At 50.7% G+C, this 27,665-nt stretch overlaps 1 protein-coding gene across 1 annotated transcript in view; it reads left to right on the top strand.

Moving 5' to 3' along the window:
• The window catches only part of Ano10 (anoctamin 10), a 136,150-nt gene that overhangs the window by 55,693 nt on the left and 52,792 nt on the right, over positions 1 to 27,665 (top strand). The window contains exon 11 of the mRNA XM_023700751.1: positions 2,452 to 2,580. Within this exon, the coding sequence (XP_023556519.1) occupies positions 2,452 to 2,580 (129 nt within the window). The remainder of the gene's footprint in view (positions 1 to 2,451; positions 2,581 to 27,665) is intronic.

The following is a 27,665-nucleotide window of genomic DNA, read 5'->3' as shown; positions in this document are numbered from 1 at the left end:
AGGAATAGTTAATGCTAGTATCTGAGAACGCAGACTTGTGAGAAAGAAATCCGGCGCGGAGCGTTCCTGATGGTGAAAGGACGGCCGTTCCGGGAGCCACAGCTGCTTGAGTGCGCACGCGCCGCACGAGCACCGCACGGCGTCGCCGCAGGTGAGCAGAAGCTTGAGCGAGAGGAGAGGCGGGTGCGAGGACTCGCAGAGGTCACGGTTTGGCACTCCTGCCTCCGCACTTGATAGGAAACCCAGAGCGCAGCAGCAGCCAGGAACACCACTAAGCAAGGCTCTCCGATGGACACCTGGCCTGTTCCACCAGCGGCAGAACGCACTTCTTTTCAAGCGCGTGCAGAACATTCAGTCAGATGGCTCATCTCCTGGGACATAAAACAAACTTCAAAACTTCAAAGAATTGCAAGCATACGTACTATTTTCTGTGACCACAGAATCCAACAGGAAATCAGTAGCAAAAATAACAGCAGAATCTGAAACGCTGGAAAGTAAACAACACCAAAGTAGCCCGTAAGCCCGAAAGAGAGGCTGGTGTGCAATAGAAGGGTACGCTGAAGTAGGTGAAAATGGAAATGCAGGGGCAAGCATCCAGGAGACGCAGCACAGCAGTGCGACGGCAGGCGTCCCGCTCTGAGTGCAGGCGCCTTGGAGGAAGACCAGAAGGCCCGAGCAGGCGGCGGAGAGGAAGCTGAGCTGCGCACGCAGTGACAGCAAGAAATAAGAGGCCAGCGACACAGGCTGGTGCTGTGGAGAGGTGAGGACTGTTGACGGGCTTCCAGGATCCCAACCGCAAGAGGAGACGGAAACGGAGCGAGTGGAGGGCACTGCCGCAGATCCTGCCAGGGAGATCAGAGACTGCGGTGGGCGGCTTCGCAGAGGGCAGCGTCACCACTGAATGAGACAGGCCAGCGCTCCCCAACGACATATATTGCCACAGTTCGATAGGATGTGGCTCATTTAGGCAGCCCTGTACTCATGAAAGAAATTGACTTTGTAATTGCAAAAAAAGGCAAGTCCTGGCTTGGATGACTTCCATGGTGAGTTCCACCATTTTATGAAGAATAAGCACCAAAATTGTACAACTCCAGACAATGGAAGAGGGGAAGAACATTTCCCCATTCATTGCATGATAAAGCTAATGTCAATGTGATAGCAAAAATCAGGCAGAATTAAAAAACAGATTATGTTCCTCATGAATATGTGCACAAAACATCTTTGAAAATTACTAGCAAATACAATTCAGCAATATGTTGAAAGAATTGTATGCCGTGACAGCTGAGATTTAGCCCAGGGATAAAGCCTTCTTTAGAATGTGAAATCCAAGTAATGCAGTTCACCATAATCATCTGAAGAAGAAGTGTACGTCATTCCATCCATGCAAGCACATAAAGCGTTTGGCAAGATCCAACAGCCATTCCTCTTTTAACTTTCAGAAAAATAGGAATAGCTCAACCTGCTAACATCTATTTAAAAACCCTGAGGTTACTGTTGTTTGTGAAAGTTGGGTGCTTTCCTTCTAATGCTGAGAACAGGGTGCACATGGCCAGTCTTTCTGCTTTTATTCAGCATAAGTCCTGGAAGCTTAGTGTAATTAATAAAAGAAAGAAGAGACGTGCCATTGGCAGGCAAGAAACAGGCTGCCTGCGCCTAGGCCGGTGTGGCTGCCCGGAAAGCCCTAGGCCTCGGCGCCCAGGGCGCAAGGGGTGCAGCGGGACTTCAGGGAGGCGTGGGCGAGAGTGCGATGATGAGAACTGCTCTCAGTGAGGAGAAGATGTTTCCTCACAAAATTAAGATCCCGAGATGAGTATCTTTTTACCCAGCAGTGGAGGGGGCAGGGCAGGAAAGAGGAGAAGAGGGGAAGGAGGAGGAGAGAGGGAGGACGGGTCCTTCGCAGTCAGTAGTCTGCCCCAGCGTCCTGGATGAGCCTATTTAGTAGCCTTGGGGTGCTGCCATCTGTTTTCCCAGAGCCCTGCAGGTGCCTCGCAGGTGCCACTAGGAGGGGATCGTGGCGTAGAGCTCGAGCGCTGGTGGAGCTGCGCTGACGGTGCCCGTGCTCTGCCGGAGCAGGCCCGTCTCACAGAGCTCACTCTGCTTGCAGTCAGCTGGGCGTGAACGTGGGTGTGCTCCTGGTGGTGCTCCCTCAGCCAGCGGTGCAGCCGCAGAACCTTAGCCGTGTCGGGATGGTTCTGAGCCAGGCTGTCGTGCTGGGGAGGTAGAGTGTCCCGCTTTGGGACACTCAAGCCAGAAGTGCCTGGAACCTTTGAACAGTATGGCATTTTTTAAGCTAAAGAAAATCGTAACATGGCAGGAAGCAGTCTCCAAGTTACTTGGAATGTGTAAAACCTACGCGACAACTTTTCCTTGGTTTTCAGGAGATACGAAAGGGAGAAAGAAACATAGACGTGGACATTGCAGTGCCGATTTTGTGTTCTTTTATTCTCGCAGTTGGCGTTTGAAACAATGAGTGTCATCTCTGTGGTCACGAATTGTGCTCTGATTGGAATGTCGCCGCAAGTGAATGCAGTCTTTCCAGAGTCAAAAACGGACCTTGTTTTGATTGTGGTTGCAGTGGAGGTAAGTGGCCACGTGACCGCTGTCGGAAGCACCCACAACAGACGCCTGCTGCTCCCCAGCGGGCTGTCCCTGTCGCCCATAACCTGTGGCGGAGTAGCACATGTTTATTGTAAGAAAGCTGAGCAGTCTGGCTTGGCAGGTTGGCAGTCACTGTGACGTCCGGCTGCACATGAAGGTGACCTCCAGCCCCCTGCTGCCTGTGCAGGGCTGAGTGGATGAACTCCACTCAGAATAGCATTTGGTGAACTTAACATGTGTTTTGCGTGTATTCTAGGGAAAATATCACTCCTGTTTTCTTAAGGAAATCCTCAGAAATGTTTGTTGATGACTCGTGCTGTAGGTCTAGAAGTCATTGTAAACACTCTCAGACTCTAGAATGTAATTTGCAGAAGCATTTTGAATGTGAAGTATGTTTAGGCACTTGTGTACCTAGTAGATTTTTTTTTTTTATTTATTGCGTTTTAGAATATGGACTCCTGCAACGGGGTGAAAATTAAACATTAACCAAATTTAAATCGAAGGATTTACAATTAATTGATTGTATAGCTAGTGATACCATTGTCAAAATAATATTATGATCTTTCATTTTTAGATATTTTCAAAATAGAGCAGTTGTGGAAATTTATTTTTATTTTATGAAAAAAATTCATAACAAATAGTAAGACAACAATATTTAATAGCGTGTATCATTATCTTCAAAGTAGTTACTCAGAATACAAGGTAGAGAGCAAAAAGCCTGTTGTGCAGAATAAGCAGAGAGGTAAGAGCACAGGCTCCTGGAGTTAGTCCACGCGGCCAAGGCCTTAGGACCTCGACTGGCTGGAGGGTGTGGAATCGTGAGCTGTGCACTCCCAGCGCCGGTGAGGGAGAGACCTTCTGCTTGGCCCCCTTGCTTTCTCCTGTCTGATGGGGCACTGCCCGGTATACGTGCTGCGTGGAGAGTAGGTACTTGGGAACATAGTTTCAGACAGCAGTGAGTAGGAACCAGAGCAGGCTGCCCTGTTGGGAGAATGGGGCTGTTGGAATCGTGTGGGTTGAGAGGCTTGTGGAGCACTCTCAAGGCTGACTTGCCACGTGTAGAGGTGCGAGAGTAGAGGAGGTGGTTGGTGGGAGGGCAGGAGAGGGCCTGCTGAGGCCTCACTGTGACTGCAGATCTAGAGACTCGCCTGTGTGATACGTCAGGGTGGTCAGGCCAGGGCCTGACTTAGGCCTGAAGCTGTTAAGGCTCCCAGGGGACCCGACAGCATTCGCCAGAGGACCATAGCTGTTGGTGCTGCAGTACAGATGGAACTGGTCATTAGACCATTTCTTGGTACATGTTGGACAGGCCCAGGGAGAGAGTAATGGTGTGGGGAGACACAGAAGCCTGACGCCATTCCCAGCTGAGAAGGGAGCTCTGTCTAGTCCTGGTCCGTCCTAGCCTTGGGCAGCTCTGCGTAAGCTCAATGCTGTCTGCCCCTTGAATTGCTTGGCACACTCCAGGCTCCTGCCTGGCCCAGGCCTGCTTCTGCGTGCTGCTGCAGAAGCTGCCGCTTTTCCTGGTGTCTGCTGACGCCTCTGACCCAGCTCTGGCTTCTCTTGGGAGATTTGCCACCTGCAGAAAGTGCCTGCAGGATGGTGGCCACCTGGGCTGCCCCCTTTCTGTCATGTTGGAAGACAGGTCCCAGCTTTGAGGTGTGAAATGAGCATCGCGTGTTGTAGTGCGAAAGCAACCTCAGAGAGCGCCTTGGAGATGACCAAAATATTAGCAAGTGGACTAATTTTATTCTAGTGTTGCTGAGGCCTCAGCTGAGTGCCGTCTGGTCTGGTAATGAATCCAAAAAGTAGAACAACTACCAATAAACTAGAAAACAAACTTTGCATTTATTCCCATCCTAGTTAGTAAGTTCGTGTTGAAATTTTTATTTTCTTTGAGACAGGGCCTCACTGTGTAGTTCAGGCTGTCCTTGAGCTCACAGTGAAGCCAAGCTGGCCTTGAACTTGTGATCCGCCTGCCTCGGCCTCCTGAGTGCTGAGATTACAGGCGTGTGTCACCACAGCCGGCCTCCTGCCAGAGCGGTGACTCAGGCTGTTTGAAGGTGACTGGGGTTCTGGATGTATGCGTTAGCTTACACGGAACAGTCATGTCAGCCTCTCCTCGTATGAGAGCATCGCGTGCACCTCTTATGTGTACGCCATTTTTATTTGTCAGTTACACCTCAGTAAAGCAGAAACGGAGAATAGGGCAGAAATTTCATCAAAAGAATCAGCATATCAAAGTATCCTTTCTTTATAAGACTTTTAGACCTGAAAGTCTTTTTTTCAAGAAAGGAAATCAAGTCTTAAAATTAATTTTAAAATAAAATCATTATTGTATTTTTTAGTTTTCATGGAGTATATATTTTGCAGCATGTAATTAGTTTGTACAATGCATTGCTGTCAGTAGCGGCGCGTTAACGTGCTGGGCGTTGCGCTTTCATGGATTTGTTCGTGGCCCCTAACATTTCCTTAATTAAACTTTAACAAGTAAGTTTTAAGTATGTATAAATTCTTGTATAAATTTTAACAACTTGATGGAGAAATGTCTACTTTAAGATGTTAATTTTCCTCCAAATTAATACCTAAAATCACTTCCGTGGTTAGAATTTGTAAATGCAACAAAGAATTCTCCTTGAGTGCTACTTTTGACCTAATTTGAAATGGGACTGGAGGCCAGCCAAATAGCTCAGTGGATTAAAGCGCCTCCAAGCAGGCCCAGGGGCCCAGAGTTCAATCCCTGGGCCTGCCATGCCGGCCCCACTCCCGGCCCCACTCCCCCGGCTCACACTGAGACAGCAGTTGAGACTGGGTGTGGTGGCATGTGGCTGTAATCCCAGCCCTTGGGAGACTGTAAACAGAGTCCAGTCTAGTAGTGAGACCCTAAACACCCTGTAGATCCTTCCCTAAAATACAAAAAAGAAAAAGAAAGAAATGGGATGGATCGATAGTTTTACTAGCATTTGGCTCAAATTTCCAAAGCCGTAGAACTTGAATTTCATGGTTAGGTTTTTGATTCTTCAGTATTTTAAGGTCTTAATTGAATGCAGCATGAAATTGACTGAAGGCTGAAATAATCCTTGCAATACAGAGAACACAGTGTCTGGTCACAACTCTTGTGTGTTTACTGCCCTCTAGTGGTGCCTTTGAGCGCCACTTATCTTTGTGACAGGAATTTATTGTAATTGAAAAGGGGCACAGCCCACCAGGGCCTGCTGTGGAAGTGTGACCATACTGTCGTGGGTCATAAATAGTCAAACTTTGGCAGTGTTAGGAAGTGCAACCCCAAGAGCAAATCACTATGCAACTGATTTTCCTTAAGCAACACTTCTTTGATGAATTTCACATTTTTTATGTCATTTCTGTCCAAAGATTACTATTTTAGATACAGAATTACACAAAAAGTCCAATTCTTAAAAACTAGAAATGACTTAAAAATCCTACAAATATGAAGTGTTTGATTCTGTTTCACATTCCTTCGTGGTGGCTTTTCGGAAGATTCACCTCCGTGGCTGCGACCTCTCCCTGCCCCTCCCTGGCTCCTGCTGTCCTTGGATGTCCTGTCCCCTTCCTGCAGTTGCATGGATATCTGCCGCCTTACCCTCCTGGGTGTCCTTCCTGAGAGCCGGCAGGGGGATCCCAGCAAATCCTGGGAGCTGAGAAGGGTTCCAGGCACCCCGTCCCACGTTGTTTTCAAGGGATTAAGCAACTGCTTCTAAATGCTCCTGGACAACTGACTCAGGTTTCTCTTACAGTGTGAGCATATTATATTTAGTGGCAGTTACCTAATGATTAATTTGAAATGTGTCATTGAAGACTTTGATGTTGGACTTTCGGGGACTATGAAAGAGCAGATGCGGCTGAACTATGCTCAGACGGTATAGCACAGCGCTTACCACACGGGCTGTGGCTCCGAGCTTGATTGCATACGCCTTTGACCAGCTCTGGGTCTTTGAATGGTTGAGTGCCATTTTCTACTCTTGTGGGGATTCAATGAATAAACACATGTGTTATGTTTGCTCTGGGGCTAGCAAGATTACTCAGTATTTGTTAGCTTTTAGCCTACCCCAACCTCAGAAAAATTCTGTTCTTACAGAGGTCTCTGGTCCTAATAGAAAGGCTTGACTATTAAACTCTAGGAATTCATTGGAAAACGTAAGCTAGGAAGAAACCCATAGCCACCCAGGTTGCCCATCTGGCAGCCGCTTCACAGGCAGAGCACGCGCTGGGCTTGTGGGAGGCAAGGAGTGCTCCTGAGTTAAATTCCAGAGCCATAGTCTTTGTTCCTGCTTTTGTCGTCTTTATTCCTGTTGGTAGTTCTGGATGTCTCCTGGTCTTGCTGTGGGCAGACATCTGTAGGTTTTATCCAGATAAGATGTTTTCCCATGGCGCGGGAATGATCAGGGCCAGCCTCGCTGCTCTTCTGGTGAACGTGTGTGCCACGCATTCCCGCTAGGCCTGGGCTGGCAGGCACAGCCTGCTTTGGAGATTTGCACAGGCAGAGCTGCCCAGGGAGAAAGCCCCGTGCAGGAGGCCCCAGATGAGCAGTGCTCGGTCCCCTCCTGAGGGCCCAGGGGCCAGCCTCTCCCGCCCTGCTGGTGGGGTCAGGGTGCAACTGTGGGGAGATGGTCACTCGCTAAATACTACCAATTACCAAGTAGTATTTTGTCCCCAAGTTTGCTTGTGTGGTCTCCTTGTCACAGAAGTGTTGGTGAAGACTGCTGAGAAGCAGGTGCTGCAGTAGAAAACTTCACTTCTGGGAAGACCTTTGAAGGACTCCAGGAGGACAAACTGCTCTCAGGTCGGGTGGTGGTGAGACAGCCATGGGGTTGGGGAGCAGCAGAGAGCAGCCATTCCAGCTTCTGTCTTAACAAGTGGCTCTCAGGTTTTCACTCTTCTTTAAAGAAAACAAACCTGGGTGGGTGTCTGGACGAGTCTTCCGGGCGTCACCATCATGAGGTTGGTGTGTGCCACCTCTGCTTCCCCCGTCCCCGCACTCCAAAGTGCAGAAAATCGTGTTTTCAGATTCCCTGTTCAGTCCTTTAGTTCGCTTCTCAGGTAGCTGATGTATTGCTTGTCCTAGTTGTAGCACCTACAGCCCCTCCTGTGTGAGCCTGGCTCCTAGGCGTGCCGGTGGAGCACGCTTGTTGTGTTGCAGAGCCCCAGCCTGTGCACCTGAGTGTTAGCATGTACTGCCTTTAAATATGGTTGTGTTGATGCGGGACTCTTGCAAGTTTTTAAAGGTCTCACAGTGGCTCAGCTAACTTGTTCCCTGCCCTAGTCAGAAATCAGCTGCGGTAGACAGTGCTGTCTTCAGGAGAGAACAACCCAGCAGCCTCTTGGCACCATGAAGTCCTCCTCTCAGAGTCTGGTTGCATCGCTTGTTGCTGCTTCAGAGTGAAAAGTGACCCTGCAGAACCCTGCGCATGTCCCTGGCCAAGTGCTTCAGACGCGGAGCGCTGCATGTGTCCGCCACTAAGTGTTCTAGATGCTGACGAAGAAAGTGCTTGGGGCATTCATTCATGCACTCATTCCTTCGTGGGAGTGGGGAGTGGACCCAGGGCCTTCATCCTGGGCTGCTTTCCCAATTTCTTCATTGTTGTTGAGACAGGATCTCACTAAGTTACCCAGACTGGACTCGAACTTGCTTCCTCCTGCTTCAGCCTCCCAGAGTGCTGTAATGAGGCACCGGCCACGGAGTTCTTCTCTGAGAGTGGTTTCTGGTTTCTCTCCTTTAAGTCTCTGTGCTCAGGGCCTGTGGGAACCTGCATCTCCGTATCTCCGGCTTTCCTGGCCTGTGCACAGGGTCCAGCCCAGACGTCATGCAGTGGCCCCTGGCCCTTGCCCACTGACCGTTCTTGTGTGACGGTGAGCTCTCCTAGATGGGGAGCCAACCCAGTCAAACGCGCCTCCCTCAGATTTTCAGATTTATTCCTCGGTGGGGGGCAGGATGGTAAGAAAGCATTCCGGGCTGTGGGCTTTTCCTTAGCGGAAGCAGGCTCTTTCTGAAGAGCGGAAGTGGGCTTGCAACACAACAGAAGCTTCTTCTCCCGGAGCTCTGGCTGGAGGAGTGATCAGTTACAAATCGCGGGGGACCGTCACTCTGAGAACCGCTGGGGGAACGGGACAGCACGCCCTTGTTTCTGGAGGGCCCTGGCACACGTGCGTCATGTACAGTAGGGTGACCCGCCCTGATGTGGGTGGCACAGCAGGGAGGCTGGGGCTGCTGCGTGCCTGGCAGCTTCCCTCACCGTGCTCTTCCTCGGTGACATTTCCACCTTGGCCCCAGCCTAGGGACGGACCCTCTGTGATTGGGAGCCACACAGACCTCTCTTCCTTTTAGGTGGCTGTTCCTGGGTGTTTGTCTGTGAAGGGGCATGCGGGGGCAGGGCTCTGAGGGTGGGGACACCTGCGTGGAAGTGGAGCATCGTGGCAGCAGCGGGCCCTGGAGGCTGGGCAGGTGAAGGGGATGGGGAGGGTGGTGGGGACAAGCCAGGTCAAAGGTGGCGCCCACATAGGTGGCATCCAGAGTGGCTGCTGGTATGCTAACATCATAGTTATCTTTCATTGACTGAGCTCCACATGGCCATTCGCCTATCCATAGGTGAAACGGAAGCTGGGCTTTCCACGTCTTCTCCTTATGAGGTTGAGCATCCAGCCATAGATGCTGGGAGCGGCCCCTGTCAGGGCTGGGGTAAGGTGAGGTGCTTAGGTCCCCAGAGTGCCTGGCCTGGGCGTGTACCCTCCGCCTGCTGTCCCTTGTCCCCACCCTCTGTTCTCTGTACTGTTCCAAAGTCTGGTGTGGCTGCCGCCTCCTCTCCAGCATCTCAGACCGGCCGTGTGTTCCGTGGTCCTGTGGGCCCCACGGGCCCTACCCAGGTCTCCCTTCTGCTGTCCTGCAGTGCCTCCTTCTGCCACGATGGCAGAGCCTTCTGTAACTAGGGAAAGCCGTGCTGCGGAAGGCGGCCTCTTCTTTCACTCGACTTCTACCTAAAGACCTGTTTCTGACTTTCCAGTCTGTTCTGGAGGTAAACTGGAGGTGAGGCACACTTTTTCCCCTCAAGCGCTGGGCCTCAGTGTCATTTCAGGGCTGCCTTTTGAAGCTTCCTCTTACTCCCTCCAGTTCAACACTGCATGTCTTTAAAGTCAGGCTTGGGGCTGGTGAGATAGCTCAGCAAGCTCAGGGACCAGGGTTCAATCCCTGGCACCACATGTTGCACAGGCCCCACCCCCAGGCACGCTGAGCTGGCAAATGAGTCTGGGCATGGTGGTACACGTCTGCAATCCCAGCTCTGGGGAGGCTGAGACAAGAGGATCACTACAAGTCTGAGCTGCGTAGTGAGACCCTGTACCAAATACAAGTAAATAAATAAAGTCAGGTTTCTTAGTGTGTAACCAGCACCGCTCAGCGACTTGTTTCTTAGGTATTCCGAAATTAACGGCACTCCAGGCTGTGAGGGTCGCGTTTGGTCCAGTCCCACTTCCCCAGATACTCACTGGCTATGGACCTGAATTTGATGCCAACATTGGATCCAGCTGGGTGCTCGTGTTTCAGCATCGTAGATGTCTACATTTTAATTGAGTGTGGCTAATGGTGCCGCTTTGACCACTTGTTCATAGTATTTCTGGTTATTTTGACTCAGTGCTGCTGTGCCCTGTTGTGACGTCCCCTCTCTGCCCTTGGGTCTGCTGCTTGGAAGCTAAGAGGGCGCTGGTAGTGTGTTGGCCCCCAGGGTGCCACAGTGCAGTTGGGTTCTGTTAGGACAGCGTTCTGGGGCTGCAAGGCGCAGAGCTGCCTCTGTGACTTCCTCCAAGCTGATAAAATGTGTCACCAGTGCCATTGTGGTACAAACATTGGTGAAAATGGAGTCTGTGACTTTAACGAATCACGCAGAGAAAGGAGGGCTTCTGGGTGCTGATCACTTTCTGAGGATGCATCATTTCCCATACATCAGTTACGGACTCCCGTGTTCCCACAGAAGACAGCGGCTGCAGCTCCACCTGCACATGGGGTCGGGGTCTTCTCTGCCACCTGCCACGCTGGCCTTGAGAGCCAAGGGTGTCCTCAGGCAGAGTGAGGACAAGCAGAGGGTGACCTGCAGAGTGAGGGGGGGTCCTCAAGCTGGGCTCTGTGCTCCCACAGAGACCACTTCTAGCCTTGCATGCGGAGACTGATGGCCACCATCTGGGCGGATTGTGCAGCCTGGGATGAAGTCTGGGCACAAGGACCTGCGCGGGGGTGGGGGTGGGGTCACGGCAGGAGGAGCGCAGGTGCTTGGCAGCCTTTCAGGCCATCCAGTTGTGGAAGGAACCCGGGGAAAAGATGCCTCCACCTGTTCTTGTTGTCCTCCACCTGTAAACCCACCAGGCACTCCGCAAGGACTGGAGCAGACTGGAGGCTCAGCTCTCAGCTGCCTTCTCCCTGCTGTTGTCCTGGTCCCGGCATGCTAGAAGGGCACCCATCAAGGCTGAGGGCCAGGCTTTACTCTGGGGGTCTGCCCTGGGTTAGAGGCTGTGTGAGGGCTAAGCGCAGTTTGGGGAGCGTGCGTTCTTCATGGGGTCACACATCGCCACAGGTCAGAAGGCAGAGGCCCGAAAGTGCAGCGACAGGGTCCATGGCTTCCACTGCTGGGGCCAGAGCCCTGTGTCGCCGGGTTCTTGTATGTGCATCCAGGGACATTTACTGCACAGACGCTCGAGTGTGTGTGTGTACGTGTCTGTCCGTCTCTTGAGCAGAGTTTAATAAGCCTGTTGTGCACCTCGTTGCCTAGGACAACACGAAGTGAAGGAGTGCGGATGTAATGCTGTTGGTCTTCAGTACATGTGGCCTGTGTGGCATTTCACAAAGCAGCTTTGACCTTTCCGGAATAAGGAGGTTGTTGCATCTTGAATGGGCCACAGGCTAGAGAAGGGGTGGGAGTCCTGTCGTTTTAGCCGCAGATCTGCCTGTTTCACCTGCAGCTCAGCAGGAGCGGGCGCTGCTTTGTGAATACAACTGGTTGGTCTTGTTCTTCGCCAGGGGGGGTTCCAGCATTGGGCTGTGGTCAAAGCAAAGGCACAGGCTACTTTTGGATGTAGCATAGCTTTTTAATAAGAATGAATTTCTTTAGAAGCACTGAGGCCAAAGCCTGTTTAAACGGACACCTGTGCAGTCATGGAATGAGAATCCGTTTCACCAGGGAGATTCTGCAAAGGCTCTGGATTCCAGAGCCTATGCCGTGTCTTTAAAGTAAGCCTCTAAGAGTGGGCAGCCGCAAAGAAGCACACCCGTTGGCCTCCTCGGTCCACTTCCAGGCATTTCTCCTGAGCAGTGAGAGCCGGGGTCTGTGTCTGCTGCTCCCACCCGCCCGCCCTCCTGGCCCGGCCCGGCCCGGCCCGGCCTCCTACCTCTGCTCCCTCTGGGCTCCCCTGACCTCGGCCTTTCCCCTACCCTCTGAAATGGGCCTGCGTGGTTTTCCTGCCTGCTATGGGCTCCCTTTTTTTCAGTTCTCTGTGTGGGTGGTATGAGCAAGGGAAGGGAGGTGCATGGCCCTGCCACGGAGGTCACAGACACAGGATCTGTCCAGCACAGGATGAGGCGCACAGTGAAGAGCGGTGCCCACATTCCTTGTCACTGCCTCGTGCGCCTCACACTCAGAAGAACTGAGCACACAGCAGCCCTTCCCAGTCGTGAGCCTCTGGCTGTGCAATGCCTGGCACTTGGGAAGGACTGCTTTGGTTGTTGCCTTTATTCCTTCAGGGAAGAAGCACTGAGATGGTGTGAATTAAAATGATTTTTCTTCTGTGTATCATGAGGGATTTGAGGGTGGGGCTGTTTTGTGCCTGATTCTGATGTGAATATACACGTGCTCAAATTCATAAGACTGTGTGCTAAAAGGCAATTTTATATTATGATAAAAATTAAAACTGGGGCTGGAAGTATAGCTCAGCAGCCCAGCAACTGCCTGTAAGCAGGAGGTCCTGAGTTCAATTCCTGGTAATCCCCCAAAAAATAAAAATAAAGAGGATTTGTTTTGCGAATGTGTGTGTTCGCTGCAGAGAGAGATCTGTAACCCTGGAGCTGTGAGGGCCTCCCTGTGGTCCGGGTGAACTGCTGTCCAACTGCTTTACAGAAAGCGAGTGACTGAAGGACGGGGTGGTGCCTCTCTCTGCATCCCTCCCCCCTTCCCCTCTTCTTCCTCCTTCCCCTCCTCGCTCGCCTCCCCTCCTCCTTCCCCTCCCCCCCTCCTCCTCGTCCTTCACAGCCACACTCTTCTGCTTCCATAGTTAGTGTGAAGCTGGCTGTGAGGCAACAGCGCCGCAAGTCAGGGAGGTGCCTAGTGCTGACATCAAGAGTCAAAGAGCACTGGCACTGGTGAGGCTGTGGGGAAAAGGAACCCTTCTGCACTGCTGGAGGGAGTGTGAACTGGTACGACCACTGTGCACACCAGCACAGAGACTTCTCAAAAGCCGGAAGTAGAAATTGCACCTGAGTCGGGTGTTCCCATCTGGGTGTCCTCCCCTCAAAGCAGACGCCATGTTTCAGTGACCTGTGCATGCCCGTGTTGATAGCAACGTGGTTCAGAATAACTGAGTTGGGCGGGGGAGATGGCTCGGTGGAATAAGTGCTTCCCTGGCAAGCGCAAGGGCCTGAGTTCAATCCCCAGTTCCCCCAAAAAACAAAAACAAAACCAGAATAGCTGAGTCCAAGAAGCAGCCCTGAGATCCGCCAGCAGATGAGAGGACGAAGAGAAGTGGTATCTGCATGGTGGGGTACTGCTCTGCCCTAAGGAAGGGTACATTTGTAGAAAAGTGGAGGTGCCTGAGACCATAACGTTAAGAGAAATCAATCAGACCCACAAGCCTAACTACTGCGTGGTTCCTGTTATCGGAGAAAGCCACAGAGTAAGCAGAGCACAGCACAGAAGGTGAGCCATGGAAAGTAGGGAGCTAATCTTCCTCAGCAGGGTGGGACCAAGAGGCAGAGAGGACAGGAGCAGGGGGGCAGGTGTGCTGTGGTGTTACCGGCTCCCGAGGGCTGCACCATTGTGCGCACCAGACACAGCCTGGTAGTAATGAAGAGATAGAGAGCCTGGAGCTGTTGCAGGTGGGAGGTTCGTGCACCAGCAGAGCATTTGCAGCCAAGGAAATGCCGGTCCCCACACTGTCTCTGCGCAGGGTCCCTCCCTTGGCATGGGAGCCCTGCCCCACTGCCTTCTCAGACCCCTGGGTGGGTACCGTTGGTGCCTTTGTTATTATACCTTGGTTGCTGTGGGGCCGGCAAGGTCCTGAGCTCACACGTTGCATTTTCACTGTTGAAGCCTGCTCCATATACTGCTTGTGTACAGTAACTAGCCACTTCATATTTTAAAATATGAATGCAAGAGAAGAACCCTAGCCTATGTGGCAGAAGACAGGGCAGTTTATCTGGGTCAGGAGAGTCTCATTCTGTTGGCATTCAGAAAACCTTTGAAACTAATACTAAAGTGACAGTGATCTTGGTGAATTGTTGGAGTGAAAAGTCAGCCAGGATTCATGATTTAAAGAACGTTAAAGGTATTTATCGAGTGTAAGAGTCGAAGGTGCTTTTAAAGTACAGGTTTGCCCTCTGGCGTCTCTCCTTTTCCTGTGGGATCTTCAGAACAGCCGAATACGGCTTAAGCAGTGCGTGGCTGAGGTCAGGACCAGAGCACCACACTGGTGACCAAAGATTCCCTCAGAATCTGGGTCTGTGAGACCCGGCAGCTCACAGACCTCTCAGGGCTCCCCACCCCTAACCTGTTTCCTGATCTTCTAATGCCTGACTCTGTTTCCAACCTGGCTATGGACTCAGGAGCTGCCCTCTCAGGTGTCTGTCCTGTTTCCATGTGACCCAGAGACTCGGCCCCTGCACTTCTGGGTACACTGTTGGCGTGAGCTGGGATCAGTTGACTCCTTGGGGTCAGGTTGTGCTTCTGGGTTTTGGCCCTCTGTGGCTACACAGAGAGCTCTGGACATAGGTGGCCCTGTTAATCTATGGGAGCCAGAGCCCTGTGATGATGTTTTTGTCAGGAAAAATTCAATTTATGTCAGTGTTTCCAGGCAACTGCAGTGTATTATATTTATCTCTGAAGAAGGGGTTTCATTTTCTCTCTGGTTCATTGCATATTATATTATATATTATTTGAATTATCATACTTATTCTAATGTATACTTAGCTCACTACAAAATTTGTTCTTGTTAATGTAATAGTAAACTCTTATATATCATATATAAGGGGGAGCATGCTGGACATGTAACGGTTTAATTGGATAAGGGACATTTTAAAGTAGAAGTTTTACATATACACAGCCACAGGACGGAAGGTGAAAGCCTTCCCCAGAAGTACAGTACACTAATGAGCCCATAAACCTGTGATTGAAACCCTGGGAAATGCATCCAAGCCACTAAGAGCGCACGGCCTGGGGTGCGGCGCGTGCGTGTGCGTGCATTGTGAGTGCCATATGTACACACACATCTGCGTGTATGTATTTTATATACACATTGTTTTCCAACTGTTGCTGAAGTAAAAAATACATTAGAAATCATTTTCAGGGGCCGAGGAGATGGCTCAGTGGAATAAGCGCTTCCCTGGTAAGCACAGGGGCCTAAGTTCAATCCCCGGTTCTGGGAAAAGAAAAAAAAAATTATTTTCAGTCCTAAGAGAACCTCAGGCACCTCTGCTGTTGTTTATTGGTTAAAGTAGGGTTGAAAGAACATAGATGCTATCTTCTATAATACTGGCTATTATAAAGTCAATATTCAAAATATTTTAAGGAACTTTTTATAAAATGTAACATCCATTTTATAAAATAATAAAAGTTTCCTTAAAATAGTTTTTAAGTTCCTTAAAATATTTAGAATTTCAAAAAATCTCTTATTTATTTGGTACAGGGTTTCAGTATGCAGCTCAGATCCCTAGTGATCTTCCTGTCCCAGCATCCCCAGTGCTGCGATTACAGGCATGGGCCACCGCACCCAGTTTAGTTAAAATATTTTGAATATGTACCTAATGTGACAGACATTGAACAGCATGTTCCCCAAAACATTTTGTGTGCCTTGCTTGGCAGGTAGTAGTTGCGGGTGTCTGGGGCAATGCCCCTCAATGTCCCTGCCATGTCCCTGAGGTGGCAGCCCCACCCTGTGCCCCTTGGCACCCAGAGCAGTTGCCCCATTGCCACTCCATGGGCCTGGGGTACCTCTCAGTCCTCGAGGCCTTGTCCCCCACCCTGTACCGCGGCAGATTTCCCTGCCTTGCCTGTGCCGGAGTCATCTTGCGTGGCCCTGGGGGTGTGCACAGGGCTGTCACCAACCTGGGGCCCAGACGTGTCACCAAAATAACCACAAGCGTCACATCTCCAAATCCGGTGGAGAAATGTGCTGGCTAATTAGCACGATTAATAAAATGCAGCGATATTTAAGGATCTGGTGACTGCACAGAACAGTTAGTGCGCTGCTAACTCTGCCAGGGAAGCTAAAATGGGAAAGGTAATTTGACGGTCCGTATGCTTGTCACCTCCCCGGCAAGACATCCGTTGGCAGCCCCTTTAAAGCTTCATCGTTTCCTTCGTTCCGTTGGTTTGGTTTCTCAGAGTGCGGCTCTGATGGCTTTCTTACTTAGTGCTTTCCAAGTATGTGCTGTGCGTGTGGTGGGGTGCTTTGGGCATTGCCCCTCGGCAACAGAAGTGATAGCTCTGCTGCAGAACAGATCAGTGCAGCGGTGGCCGCTGGTCCTTGGCTTTGGAAGGGCTGATCCTGCAGCCTCAGGAGAGGAAGGAATTCTGGACGGGGAGCAGGAGGTGCCAAGACTTTCCCTGCTCCCTGCCCCTCCTCTGCTGAGCACAGGTGGAGTGCTGGAGGGGGCTCACTGGCCTGTGACCCTGACCTCCAGGGCCACCCCCGAGTGCCCGGGCACCCCTGCACACGTCCTTGTCCTCACCTGAGATGCTATTCCATGCCTGGAGCTTGCCCACTGCCCTGCATGCGTTCAGCTGCTGGCCTGACTGTTCTGAAACACACTCGTCTTCTGCTCTCCTCGCAGCCTGCATGGATTGCCTGTCATCTTCAGGATCGCAGCCCTGGCTTTGTGGCCCTTTAGAAAGCCAAGTGGCTCTATGCCCTGACTCCCCCACAGTCCATGCTGCTCATCTCCACAGTGCCTTCCTGTGGCCTGGCCCTTGCTTGCCTGGTGTTTTAGATCACGTCACCCCAGCCCCCTTCTCCTCCTCTTCCTTGTCCACCTTCTTCATTGCCAAGAACCTTTCAGGCAGCTGTGTTTGCAGATGAGTCTGTGTGTGCGGGGGGTGCAGCACAGGGTCATTCTCCTTGGTCACTGAGCACCAGAACCCATCCCGTGCCATAGGCAGAGCCCTCCACCCCAGCTCTGGATCCGAGATGCACACGCTGCATGCCCAGCCTCCTTGCTGTGGGGCCTAGGCCTGGCACACAGGCCATACTGAGCTGGTAGCAACTCCCCGTCCCAGACTTCAGCTAGAGACTAGGGAGCCCGTGATGTGGGCACTGCACAGAACCCACCAGGGCAAGGATGGCTAGAGCTCTTTTCTGCCAGCTCCATCGTGGCCAGGCCCAGCAGCAGCACCCCTGACTCCCTTGTGCAGGTGGTGTGGCCATAACCCTCTTCTCCCAACCTCTCAAGCATGTGAGCTGCCTGATCATTCGCTTTCTTTGTTGACATAGCCAGGTTCCTGTTTCAGGCTTGCAGGTAGAGCCCTGCTTGGTGCAGGTTGGTTCCTGTTCAAGGTCAGCAGAGTATAGTCACACACCTGACTGTGTGTGAACTGCAGCACGTGGGCTCCCCAGTCAAGCAGGTGGCACAGTGCTAGGCAGAGAGTCCTGCCAGGACAGACAGTGGCATGGCTGAGGCCGCAGGGTTTTCTCGAGAAGGAGCGCCAGACCGTCACCATAGTGACAAATTGGTAAAAGTGTGGATGTGGGAGTAGCTGTGGAACTTCTTTCTCAATTTTTTTTTTTTTTTTTTTTGTGGCAGAACCAGGGATTGAACTCAGGCCCTTGCACTTGCCAGGCAAGCGCTTATTCTACTGAGCCATCTCCCCGGCCCTTTCAAAATATTTTTATTGCTGAAAATACGTAAAATAAAATTAGCCACTTCATAATACCTCAGAATGTAATGACAGGAGTTATACTTGCCAGATGCACAACCACCACCACTCTCAGTTTTGAAACTTTTGTGCCGCCTACACAGAAATTCTGTGTCCATGAAGCATTAACTCTGTTTCCTCTCTCTTGCCCTGCCAGCGTGTCCTGTACTTTCTGCCTCTGTGGCATTGCCTAGTCTAGGCCTGTCCTGAGAATGACACTGTTCATTTGTCCTTTGGTATCTAGCTTAACATGATGGTTTTAAAACCTTCCCTGTGTTGTGCATATGTCAGAACTTTGTTCCTTTTACAGCCGAAATACAAATACAAAATAAATAAAATAATATTCCATTGTGTGTATGGTATATATTTGTCTACTGACGGCCTTGTGGGTAATTTCCATCTGTTGGCTCTTTGTAAGTAATCTTGCATTGGTATGCAGGTATCTGAGTTCCTGGTTTTAATTTTTGGAGTGTGTACCTAGGAGTAGCAGTAGCCAGCGGTCATGTGATAATGCTCTTTAACTTCCTGGGGAATCTCCGAACTCTTCCACAGCAGTTGTACCATTTTACATTGCTATGCGTAAGGTATGAGGGCCCAAGTTCTCTATATTCTCACCTACACTGTTTGTTTTTATTACCACCGTCCTAGTGTGTGTGCCACGACATTTCATTGTGGTTTGCTTTGTTTTGTTTTGGTACTGGGAATCAAACTCAGAACCTCATGCTTGCCAGGCAGGCGCTGCGCCTCTGAGCTGTGTGCCTGGCCCTCAGTGTGGCTCTGGCTTCCAGTTCTCTCGTAGCCACTGATGACGAGCATCTTGTCATCTGTGTGGAGTTTTCTGGCTGGTTTGTCTCAGGAGCATCGTCATCATTTGCGTGGAGTTCAGCTTCTATAACGGGCAGTTTTCCTCTCAGAGGTTGGTCACGGCTTCTCTACTGTTTATCATTTTATGGAGAGACCCAGCTGCAGTCAGAAGGCTTTCCTGTAAATATGAGGATGGGCTTGACAAGAATGGTGACACTTGCTCCTGGCAAGCCCTATAGATGACGTCATTCTTAAGGGCAAAAGACCAAATTCTCACCTTCCCTCTCCCTTCTCCCTTGCCTCCTCTTTCACCCTCTCTCTAAAATAAGAAAAGTGGGCTGGCCAAATAGCTCAGCAGCTTAAAGCACCTGCAAGCAGGCACAGGGGCCAGGGATTTGATCCCCAGGCCTGCCATGCCGGCCTGCCTCCGGGGCCCGCTGAGGTGGCAACTGAGACTGGGCGTGGTGGCGCAGGCCTGTAATCCCAGCTCTTGGGCGGCTGTGAACAGGCGGATCACTACGAGTCTGATCTAGTAGTGAGACCCTGAACACCCTGTAGACCCCTCCCTAAAAATACAAAATAAATAAAATAAGAAAACCACTGGCCAGTGTTAGTCCACGTTCTCCTGGAAGCTCTAGCCTGGGTTTCTAATCAAGGAAATAAAATAAAAAGGCAGCTAGGTTGGAAGAGAAGTATGGACCTGCCTCTTTGCAGATGGCATGCTTTTGTGCAGAGAAAATCCTGACTCTCTAACAGCAATTAAAAAGGTTATGTTGAGCAAAGTTACATAACACAAGGACGGCGATGAATTACATTTCTTTATGTCAGCATGACAGACTCAAAATGCAGTTAGTATTGTTTCATTAACTATGTCTTCAAGACGAGCAAAGCAGGAGGTTAATACTGCTATTTCATGCTGATCCGTCCCTGCTAACACCCGGCCGTGTCCGCCAGAGTTCTGTGGCTATGACAGCGTGCCGGAAGGAATCAGCTACTGCAGAGCAAAGGTTGATTTGGGCTTCTAGTGATGCAGGCTCCAGTTGGTGTTTGTTGGCACCATGGCTTGGGCCTGTGGTGAGGCACACTATAAAACAACAGAGGAACAAGAAGTCACCAGTTCCCTCTGTCACCCTCAGGGCCACCCCCAGTGACTGAAGGATCGCCCACAAAGCTCCGTACTACCCATAATGCCACCCTGGGGACTGTGCCCTTAGCACATAAGCCCCTGGGAACATTCAAGATCCAAACCGCAGCCCCTGTCTACCCATGTGCAGAGACTTACAAGAGAATCCTGAAATGCACATGAAAACAGAGGGCCCGGAAGAGAGCCTGAGAAACCTTGAAGGAAAGGACCAAGCATAAAGCCTCACATTTCCCAACTTTGAAATGCTGTACAGAACTTGTAGCAGGCGCACTGATAAAAGAGCAGCACAGAACTGAGAGTCGAGGGGTAAACTTTCACATCAGGGTCAGGTGATTTGCTTTTCTTGTTTTTTCTTCTTGAGGCAGTAGCCTTTCACTATGCAACTCAGGCTGGCCTTGAACTCACTTTGTAGTCCAGGCTGGCCTTGAGCTCATGGCAATCCCGCCTCAGCCTCCCCAGCGCTGGGATCCCAGGTGTGTGCCACTACGCCCAGCTCTGATTTTCGTCAGGGGACACCATTCCGTGACCTGGGAGGGGGCTCTTGCTGGACCCTGAGTCTGCCAGTGACTTCGTCTTGGACTTAAGCTACTTTGTGTGGCAGCTCAAATGGACTAAGGCATACCATGCAACAAAGGGACTCAGAATATGTCCGTGATGGGAATAGTAAGAGCTAGGGAGGGGAGGATTGCACGGCCTGTGGGCATCAGCCATGTGGCTGTCAGGAGGGAGGCCATGTGACCACCGGGGCGGAAGTGGGCCCGGCTCTGCTCTAGGGCGAGGGTGTGATTTTCATGAAGAGGACGCCCCCTGCACCCTCCGTGATAGGATGACAAGAGTAGACTTGCTGATCTGTCGCAGTCAGCCTCCGAGGGGCATCTGCTTGTTGAGTTTGATAGATATTCTCAATTGAAGACGGAGATGCCGCGGCTGTCCTCTGTAATTGCGTCGTCCTGTGCTCCCTGGATGTGATTATGGAGGCTGAGGCAGAATTAAGGAGAAGCAGGAAGGGCTGTTATAGGCTTGAGGCTATCCATCTTGTGAAGACCTTCGTGTTCTGCCGAGTCTAGAGAGAGCTGGCCAGACGGGACCCACCAGACCCGGGCGTCTCGTCCTCTCCTCTCCTCTCCTCTCCTCGCACAGGAACCTGCTTCTGATGAGTTTAGCGTCGTGCCTCTATTTTGAGCTCCATGTTTGAGCTTAAGTGTTGCACAATTTTTAAAAAGCCAAATGTGGCCCAGAGAGTGCTCCAGTACTGTTCTAGGTGTGGTCTGAGGCCTGGTGTTAGCCCACAGGTGTTCGTTGCCAGCCTGTGACTTGGGCATAATTGTTTGACATTGTGTGGCCTTCACAGGCAGGGGCTAGGCCTGCTGAACAAGGCTGGGACCCGCGGGGGCACTGCTGGACTCACGTAATTGGCTGCCTGCGGAGCAGGCTCACCTCACGTGACCCTGCAAACTGGGTATCTAAGACTGAGGGGAGGGGTTCAGTTTTCATCCTGGGGCCACTTCTGTTGGCTTGTGTGCACACAGCAAGACTGTGTGTGAGTCTGCAGGTCTCTGGCATCTCTTCTTTTAGGATGTTAGTCGCATTGTTTGGGCCCCCCTTGTGAGCTAAGATGGCCCGCTGTCACCTCCTCATCGCCCTGTCTTCAGGCATCACGGGGTAGACTTGAGGGACCACAAGGGCTGAGAACTGTAGATGCTGACATTTTATTGCAGGTAGTCTGAGAAATGCTGCTGGGGCCTGATCCACCTAAACCAAAGTTGGTATCACTAATGCTGAAGCAGGGAATGATTTGCTGTAGGCCAGTCTTGAACATCAGATGTATGTAATCTTGACACTCAGCAGACCTGTTGGGTGTGAGATGCTGCCTCTCTGGAGCAGACCACATCATAAGAGCTGAGCAGGTGCTGAGCCGAGGAGCTGTGTGGCTGGGGCCTCCCGAGGCTGGGCACGGGGTGGAAGCTGCCATCATCCTGCCTAGCAGCCACTTCTCCACCTGGGCCCAGGGCCAGTGACAGGCACCACCATCCTGGCATCCATTGGCTGAGAGCTCTTTCTAGGGTGCCTTGCGTTTCCTCCCTCCTTCCTGTTTTCTGTCCAGCACTGAGGGGCCCTGTTCTAACCACTGCCCACTTCAAAGCCATCTCACGCTGTTGAGTTTCCTTGCCTTTTGGAGCTCTTTCTTCCCCACCTGTGGCTCCTCGCTCGGCCACCTGGCCCCAAGTCTGATGCTGGTCTCCAAGTAACCTTCCCATTCTCCCACCTACAAGCCCAGTGAGCCTTTGCTGGTTTCCTCCTGGATAGAATAAAGCCCGGCCTCCCAAGCCTGGCCTCCCCTGCGTTTTCCCACCTTGGGTCTCTGCCTGCAGTTCCCTGACATGGGATTTGCTCACCGCCAATTTCTGTTGCCCAGAGGACCCCTTACCCTATAGGTCTAGTTCACAAGCCATCTTTCCCAGTTTTCCCTGCCCTTCCCTTTTAGAAGTAATGACCAGTTAATATGTTCCTATAACATGCTCCGATTGTATGTATATATGTGTTTGGGACTTTTTTGTTTGTTTGTTTGAGATAAGGTCTTGCTATGTAGTTTAGCCTGGTCTTGAACTCACTGTGTAGCCCAGGCTGCCCTCAAACTCACCACAATCTTCCTGCCTCAGCCTCCCAAGTGCTGGATTATAGGTGTGCACCACCATGCCCAGCTAACATGCAGAGATTTTACCACGTGCTTCACTGACCCCTGATGGGCTCCTGAGGGTGAGGCCATCAGTGTCCAGTGTTAGTGGGGTGTTGCTGAGGGAGGGGGAGATGCGTGTGTGAGAGCAGACCCAGGAGGACAAGGCCCCTCGTGGGAAACGAGCGGTGCTCTCCCCCTCTCCATTCACCTGCAGTCGTGACTTCCGTATGACCAGGAGGCCCATGTTTATAAAACGAAGGCTGCTCCCGGGCAGAGGCTAGCGCTGGCCAGTAGGCAGGCTAATCTACTGTGGGCGGGCGTGCCGACCCTGCTCCCGGCTCCGTGGAATTGCGAACGTCGGTCTAGAGTGAGGACATTGCTAAAGCAGTTTTCTGAGATTTCACAGATACTGTCAGGTCAATGAGCAAGTTGATAGCTGTTCTCAATTTTGTGTATTTTTTAAAAAAATCTAATTTGTGTTAGTGGAGCAGCAGTAATAAAGCTAGACAGCTGTAATGCATAAGTAAATTATGTTGGAAATGTAATGATATTCACTTTTTATTTTGGGCATCTTGCACTCTGTTATTTTATTGGATTAACTCTTCGCATTAACAGTCTCTGGTATGATTTAAAGCTATGATCTTTAAAGATGAAATCATTAATGAGATTAAATGTTGCTGATAAAAATTCACTAGTTGTTCCTATTAGTTGAACCATATTATCTTGCTTATTAACAGTTTTAATTAAGCTATGCCATGGGTTAGGTACTAGGTAGTTAATTTTTACCACCTTGAAAACAATATATTATGCCAGCGAAAACAATATATTATGCCAGCACTAAATATGATTATTTCCTACTGTAATCTTTTCTCAACTCCAACTAGTTATATATTCCTACATACATATAAATGCCATGCACAGTGGAAAACAGGCTTGCCTAGGATGAGGACTGTTGATTGGAGAGTTTTTAGGTGGGTTTGATAGGTTTTAATTAAGCAACAGCCAATCCTGTGTTTTTTACTTTAGCAGTTAACCCACCCCTTTGTCTTCCGTGGCTCATTCCCTTGGGCCCAGGAATGGAGAAAAAGGTGCCTGGTCAGACCCTGCCAAATTCATGGTTTAAGTGAAATCATGTTAAGATGACCGTAGGATCCGTACACTGTTGCAAGCAGGAGCACACAGAGAGCTCATGTAACACTCAGGGCTTGCATGTACCCTCCCTCACGCCCTCTGAGGGTGACACTTGCAGAGCTGTGGAGCTGCGTCACAGCCAGTGTATCAACAGTGATGTCGTGTGCCATCTCTTCAGATCGCCTCTGTCTTCCATGTAATCACGTGCATGCATGCAGGCATGTATATGTGTGTCCAGTGCGTGACAGTGTCACCACTGTGTAGGTAAGTAGGTTCATGCATGTCCCCATGCATGCACTGGAGAATGGAACTGTCCTGTTGCCATGGTGTCGCCCTGGGAGCCATACTGTCCCTTAGACTACAGCCTTCCCCTCCCCAGCCCTTCCATACCAAGGCCATTTCTGACCACACATCCTAAAACTAAAACTGGGCCACCGGGGTGCCAGGTACCAGAAACGGGCCCTGCCAACCACCAGCCTGCTCAAAATCTTACTTTCCCAGTGTTGAATACGTGAAATTGTACAGTATGTAGCCTTCCAGGGTTGGCTTTTTTCCCTCACAGTGCTGCTCCTTATGGATTCTCTAAATCATTGTGCATTCCAGTATCTTTTCATTGCTGAGTACTTTTGTTTAAATGCTTGCTCGCTGAAAGACAGTGGCTGTCTTCAGCTCTCGGCTCCTGCACGGCCACTGTTGCCGCTTCTGCACCACCATCTGCGGGGCCTGAGTTCTCATTCGCAGTAGAGCTGTCCAGGGGCTAGGCTGCCGGGTGCACGGCGCCTGCATGCTGCACTCCGTGAGAAGCTGCCGGTTTTCCAGAGTGCTTTCCACGATGTGTGAGTCGCCTTTTCGCCTCTACCAGGACCTGGTGCTACCGTAGCTTCTATTCTACCCGTTCTGCTGGAGCTGAGGCGACACCCACTGCGGCCGTAACTTGTGTTTCCCTGGTGACTAGTGGTATTCATTTCTTTTCAAATGATTATTTGCTATTTATAAATCTTTTTCAGTACAGTGTCTCTTTATGCCTTTTGACAATTTTCTACCTAGTTTTAAAAATTGTGTTTAAAAATCCTGTATGCACCCCCAAATACAGACACAGTTGCTGGTTATATATGCAATTTGCGAGTATTTTCTCCTGGATTGTAGATTCATACAAGCTTTCAAAAGTCTTTAATTTTTTTGTGAAGTTCCCTTCAAGACTTGTTGATGTTTGGTTTTTGAAAAGTAGGAGCATCTTCAATAAAACGTGAACACTTTTGATTCTTTGATTCTCTTTGTAAATACTTCTCTTCCTCCTTCCTGCTTTCATTCCATATATAAAAACATAAACTGACTTTACATGTGGAATACACTAGACTATTCAAATTACAGTTTGTTCCCAGTGTGCTTCAGTAGGTAACTGCCCCCTCTCTCGGCCCTTTGTGAGTGCCCGAAACGTGTGCTCTGCTTTCTTCATGAATTGTAAGTGTCACTGGTGATTTTTTTTATGCCCAGCCAAGTTCATGGCTAATCATAGAATTTTTTTTTCTTTATGAAATCAGAGCTATGAGCCAATTGTATTTCATTACTGTCACAGTGGACAGTGACAGGCGGGCTTCTCAGCACCTGGAGGAGATCCCTAGTGTGGATATTGATGATCTCCAGTTATAAAAGGCCTGTCCCATGCCTTCTCAGATATCTCCATGCCCAGGATGCACTGCTGCCTCCTGCTTCCGGCCACCACGGGAGGTCTCCACATGCCCCTGCACTGTGGCTCTGGGAAGGTGTCAGCCTTCCCAGCTCAGGCTCCTGAGCTTCGGGATCACATACTCCTCGATCCTTGAAGAAAGGTGGTCAAGAGCATGGCTCCTGCCCAGCCTCCCTCTGAGGGTGAGGAGGGAAAGCCTCACATCCTTTCCTTTCCTGTGGTCTGGACCCTGGTAGGGGAAGCTGGCACCTGGCGACCTTCACGCCAGGGGCTGCAGGGAGAGGCATCTGTCTGGACTCAGTGTGGAAATCACTGATGGTACTGGGTCCACAGATGCAAAATCATGGAAGTGCATCTTTTTCTCATGACATTCAAGTTACCAGTGGAATCTTTCAGTGACTAGGAATTCAAGCTCATGCCATTGCCAGGCGTGCTTGCATACCCCTATAATCCCAGCACCCAGGAGGCTGAGGCAGGAGGATTGCCGTGAGTTTCAGGCCAGCCTGGGCTACAAAATGAGCTCAAGGCCAGCCTGAACTGCATAGTGAAACTCTGGAAAAGACATGAAACCTCGTCCCATTAACGCAGGATTCATTGGCACCCACTTAGTGTTGTATATTCCTCTTAGCGCTGGTGACAGTAGCAAGCAAGAGGAAGAAAAGCTTCTGTCCTTGTGGAACCTGTATGGGGACTAAGGAACGATTAAGCAAATAACAATATGTTGTATTGTTCAGTGAGGGGCAGGAGGAGATCTGGTGAGGGAGGAGATGCAAGTGGCAGTGGGGTAGCAGTGTAGTGGGACAAGTCAGATGGCTTCCCAGAGGGAGAGTGGTGAGAGTGTGCCAGGTGGGAGGACCAGCAGGCAGGCAGAGGTCGCAGGGTCTGGATGAAGGGGGGGGGGATATGTGGGTGGGCCCGAGGTGGGCGTGGCCCTGGGTGGGTGTGGCCTTGTGGTGGGCGGGGCCCTGAGGAGAGGTGCGCTTGGCCTGGGAGCAGAGCGCGTAAGAGGAGTTGGCTCCACAGCACTGCAGCAGGAGCAGGCCGCAGGCTGTGCAGCTCCTGTAGTCACAGACTCCACGACTGACTCAGCCCTGGTGGCATGGGAGCTGCCAAGGGCTGGGAGCAGAGGGCAGGTGGTGGAACTCACGAGGATGGGTAGCGTTGGCCACTGGGCTGAGGGTAGACTGGGGGAGCCACGCGCGGACCGCCGGTCAGGGGGGCCCAGATGGGGGTGGGGAGACCAGTCGGAGGGCAGGCGGTGACGTAGGGCAGAGACCAGGGTGGCCGGCCAGTGACGTAGCACGGTGGACAGGGGAAATGAGAAGGCCTGAGGTGTGTTGGAGGTGGGGTGTAAGGCATGGGGGCTCCGGTTTTGGCCTCAGCCGCTCAGAGCCTGGACCTGCCACTTCCGAGATAAGGACATTATAAATGATTTGTGGCAAATGAGGTCTAAGGAGTACAGCAGTAGCATCATCCCTGTTTTTGGAAGTTGAACATTAACAAGCATAAAGTGCATCAAAGTGTGTCCACTTTAAGTGACAGCTCTGCAGGGACATTGTACTTTAAGATGCTTTATTTATATAAAAGATTTGGGGAATATTTTGTCATTTTTTAGAGGTTGTTTACATCTTAACCTTTCACATTTTTAGTTCTGGGAAGGAAGGCACAGTCCCCTCTGGTGCAGATTGAAACATGAAATTCATTTGCTCCACAACAGCCTGGTATGCTCCTTATGCATATTCAGAATGGCATGGCCCTTTAGGAAAGATCAAAAGTGTGTGCTCCTTCCCCCAGGACCGTACTATTTAGCTGAACATAAGTGATCTGAATTCTGCAGAAGAGTACCAGGTTCAAACAAACCCTCTGGCTGCCAGCCCTTAGTTTCTTGACTTCTGTCTGTGTCACCTCCTCCTCTGGAATATCTTTCCCCAAATGACTCAGTTTTATGATCTGAAAGGTGACTTGTGGAAAAGTGTGTAAAGGAGATGTGTCAGGGTATTCCAGGGAGGCTCTGAGGCTCCCCTAAAATAAAGGGCCCTTCAGGGGTGGGGCTGGGGTCCCAGGGTACCTCCCAAGCCCTGGAGAGGATGGCACTGCTGAAGACAGACCCATGCATGTGCGCCTAAAACAGTGTTGGGGGACTTGGCCCATGGCCAGTCCTGTGATGCAAGGCTCAGTTCCACGGAAAAAGTGATGGGAGAACAAATTTTGATTCTTCGCAGGGACCCAGTGCTGGAGGTTTTACAGGAAGCACCATGCACTTTTTTTTTTTTTTTAATTTATTTATTTATTTATTTTGTGTGTGTGTGGCCTGCTCAGCCCACCAGGGGGCGGGGCTGGCTGGCATGTGGTGCTGGGGGATTGAACCGCGGTCCCTGTGCTTTGCTTGGCTTAGCTTGTTCTAAGTGGGTGCTTTAGACCACTGAGCCATCTCACCAGCCCCTGCACCATGCACTTTGAATGTTACTGTATTTAAGTATAAACGTGTGCTAATTAGTGTGAAACTTGGAT

The sequence above is a fragment of the Octodon degus genome, unplaced genomic scaffold, assembly GCF_000260255.1.
Source record: "Octodon degus isolate 3935 unplaced genomic scaffold, OctDeg1.0 scaffold00126, whole genome shotgun sequence".
Taxonomy (NCBI): Eukaryota; Metazoa; Chordata; class Mammalia; order Rodentia; family Octodontidae; genus Octodon; species Octodon degus.
This window is presented reverse-complemented; position numbering and strand designations above follow the sequence as displayed.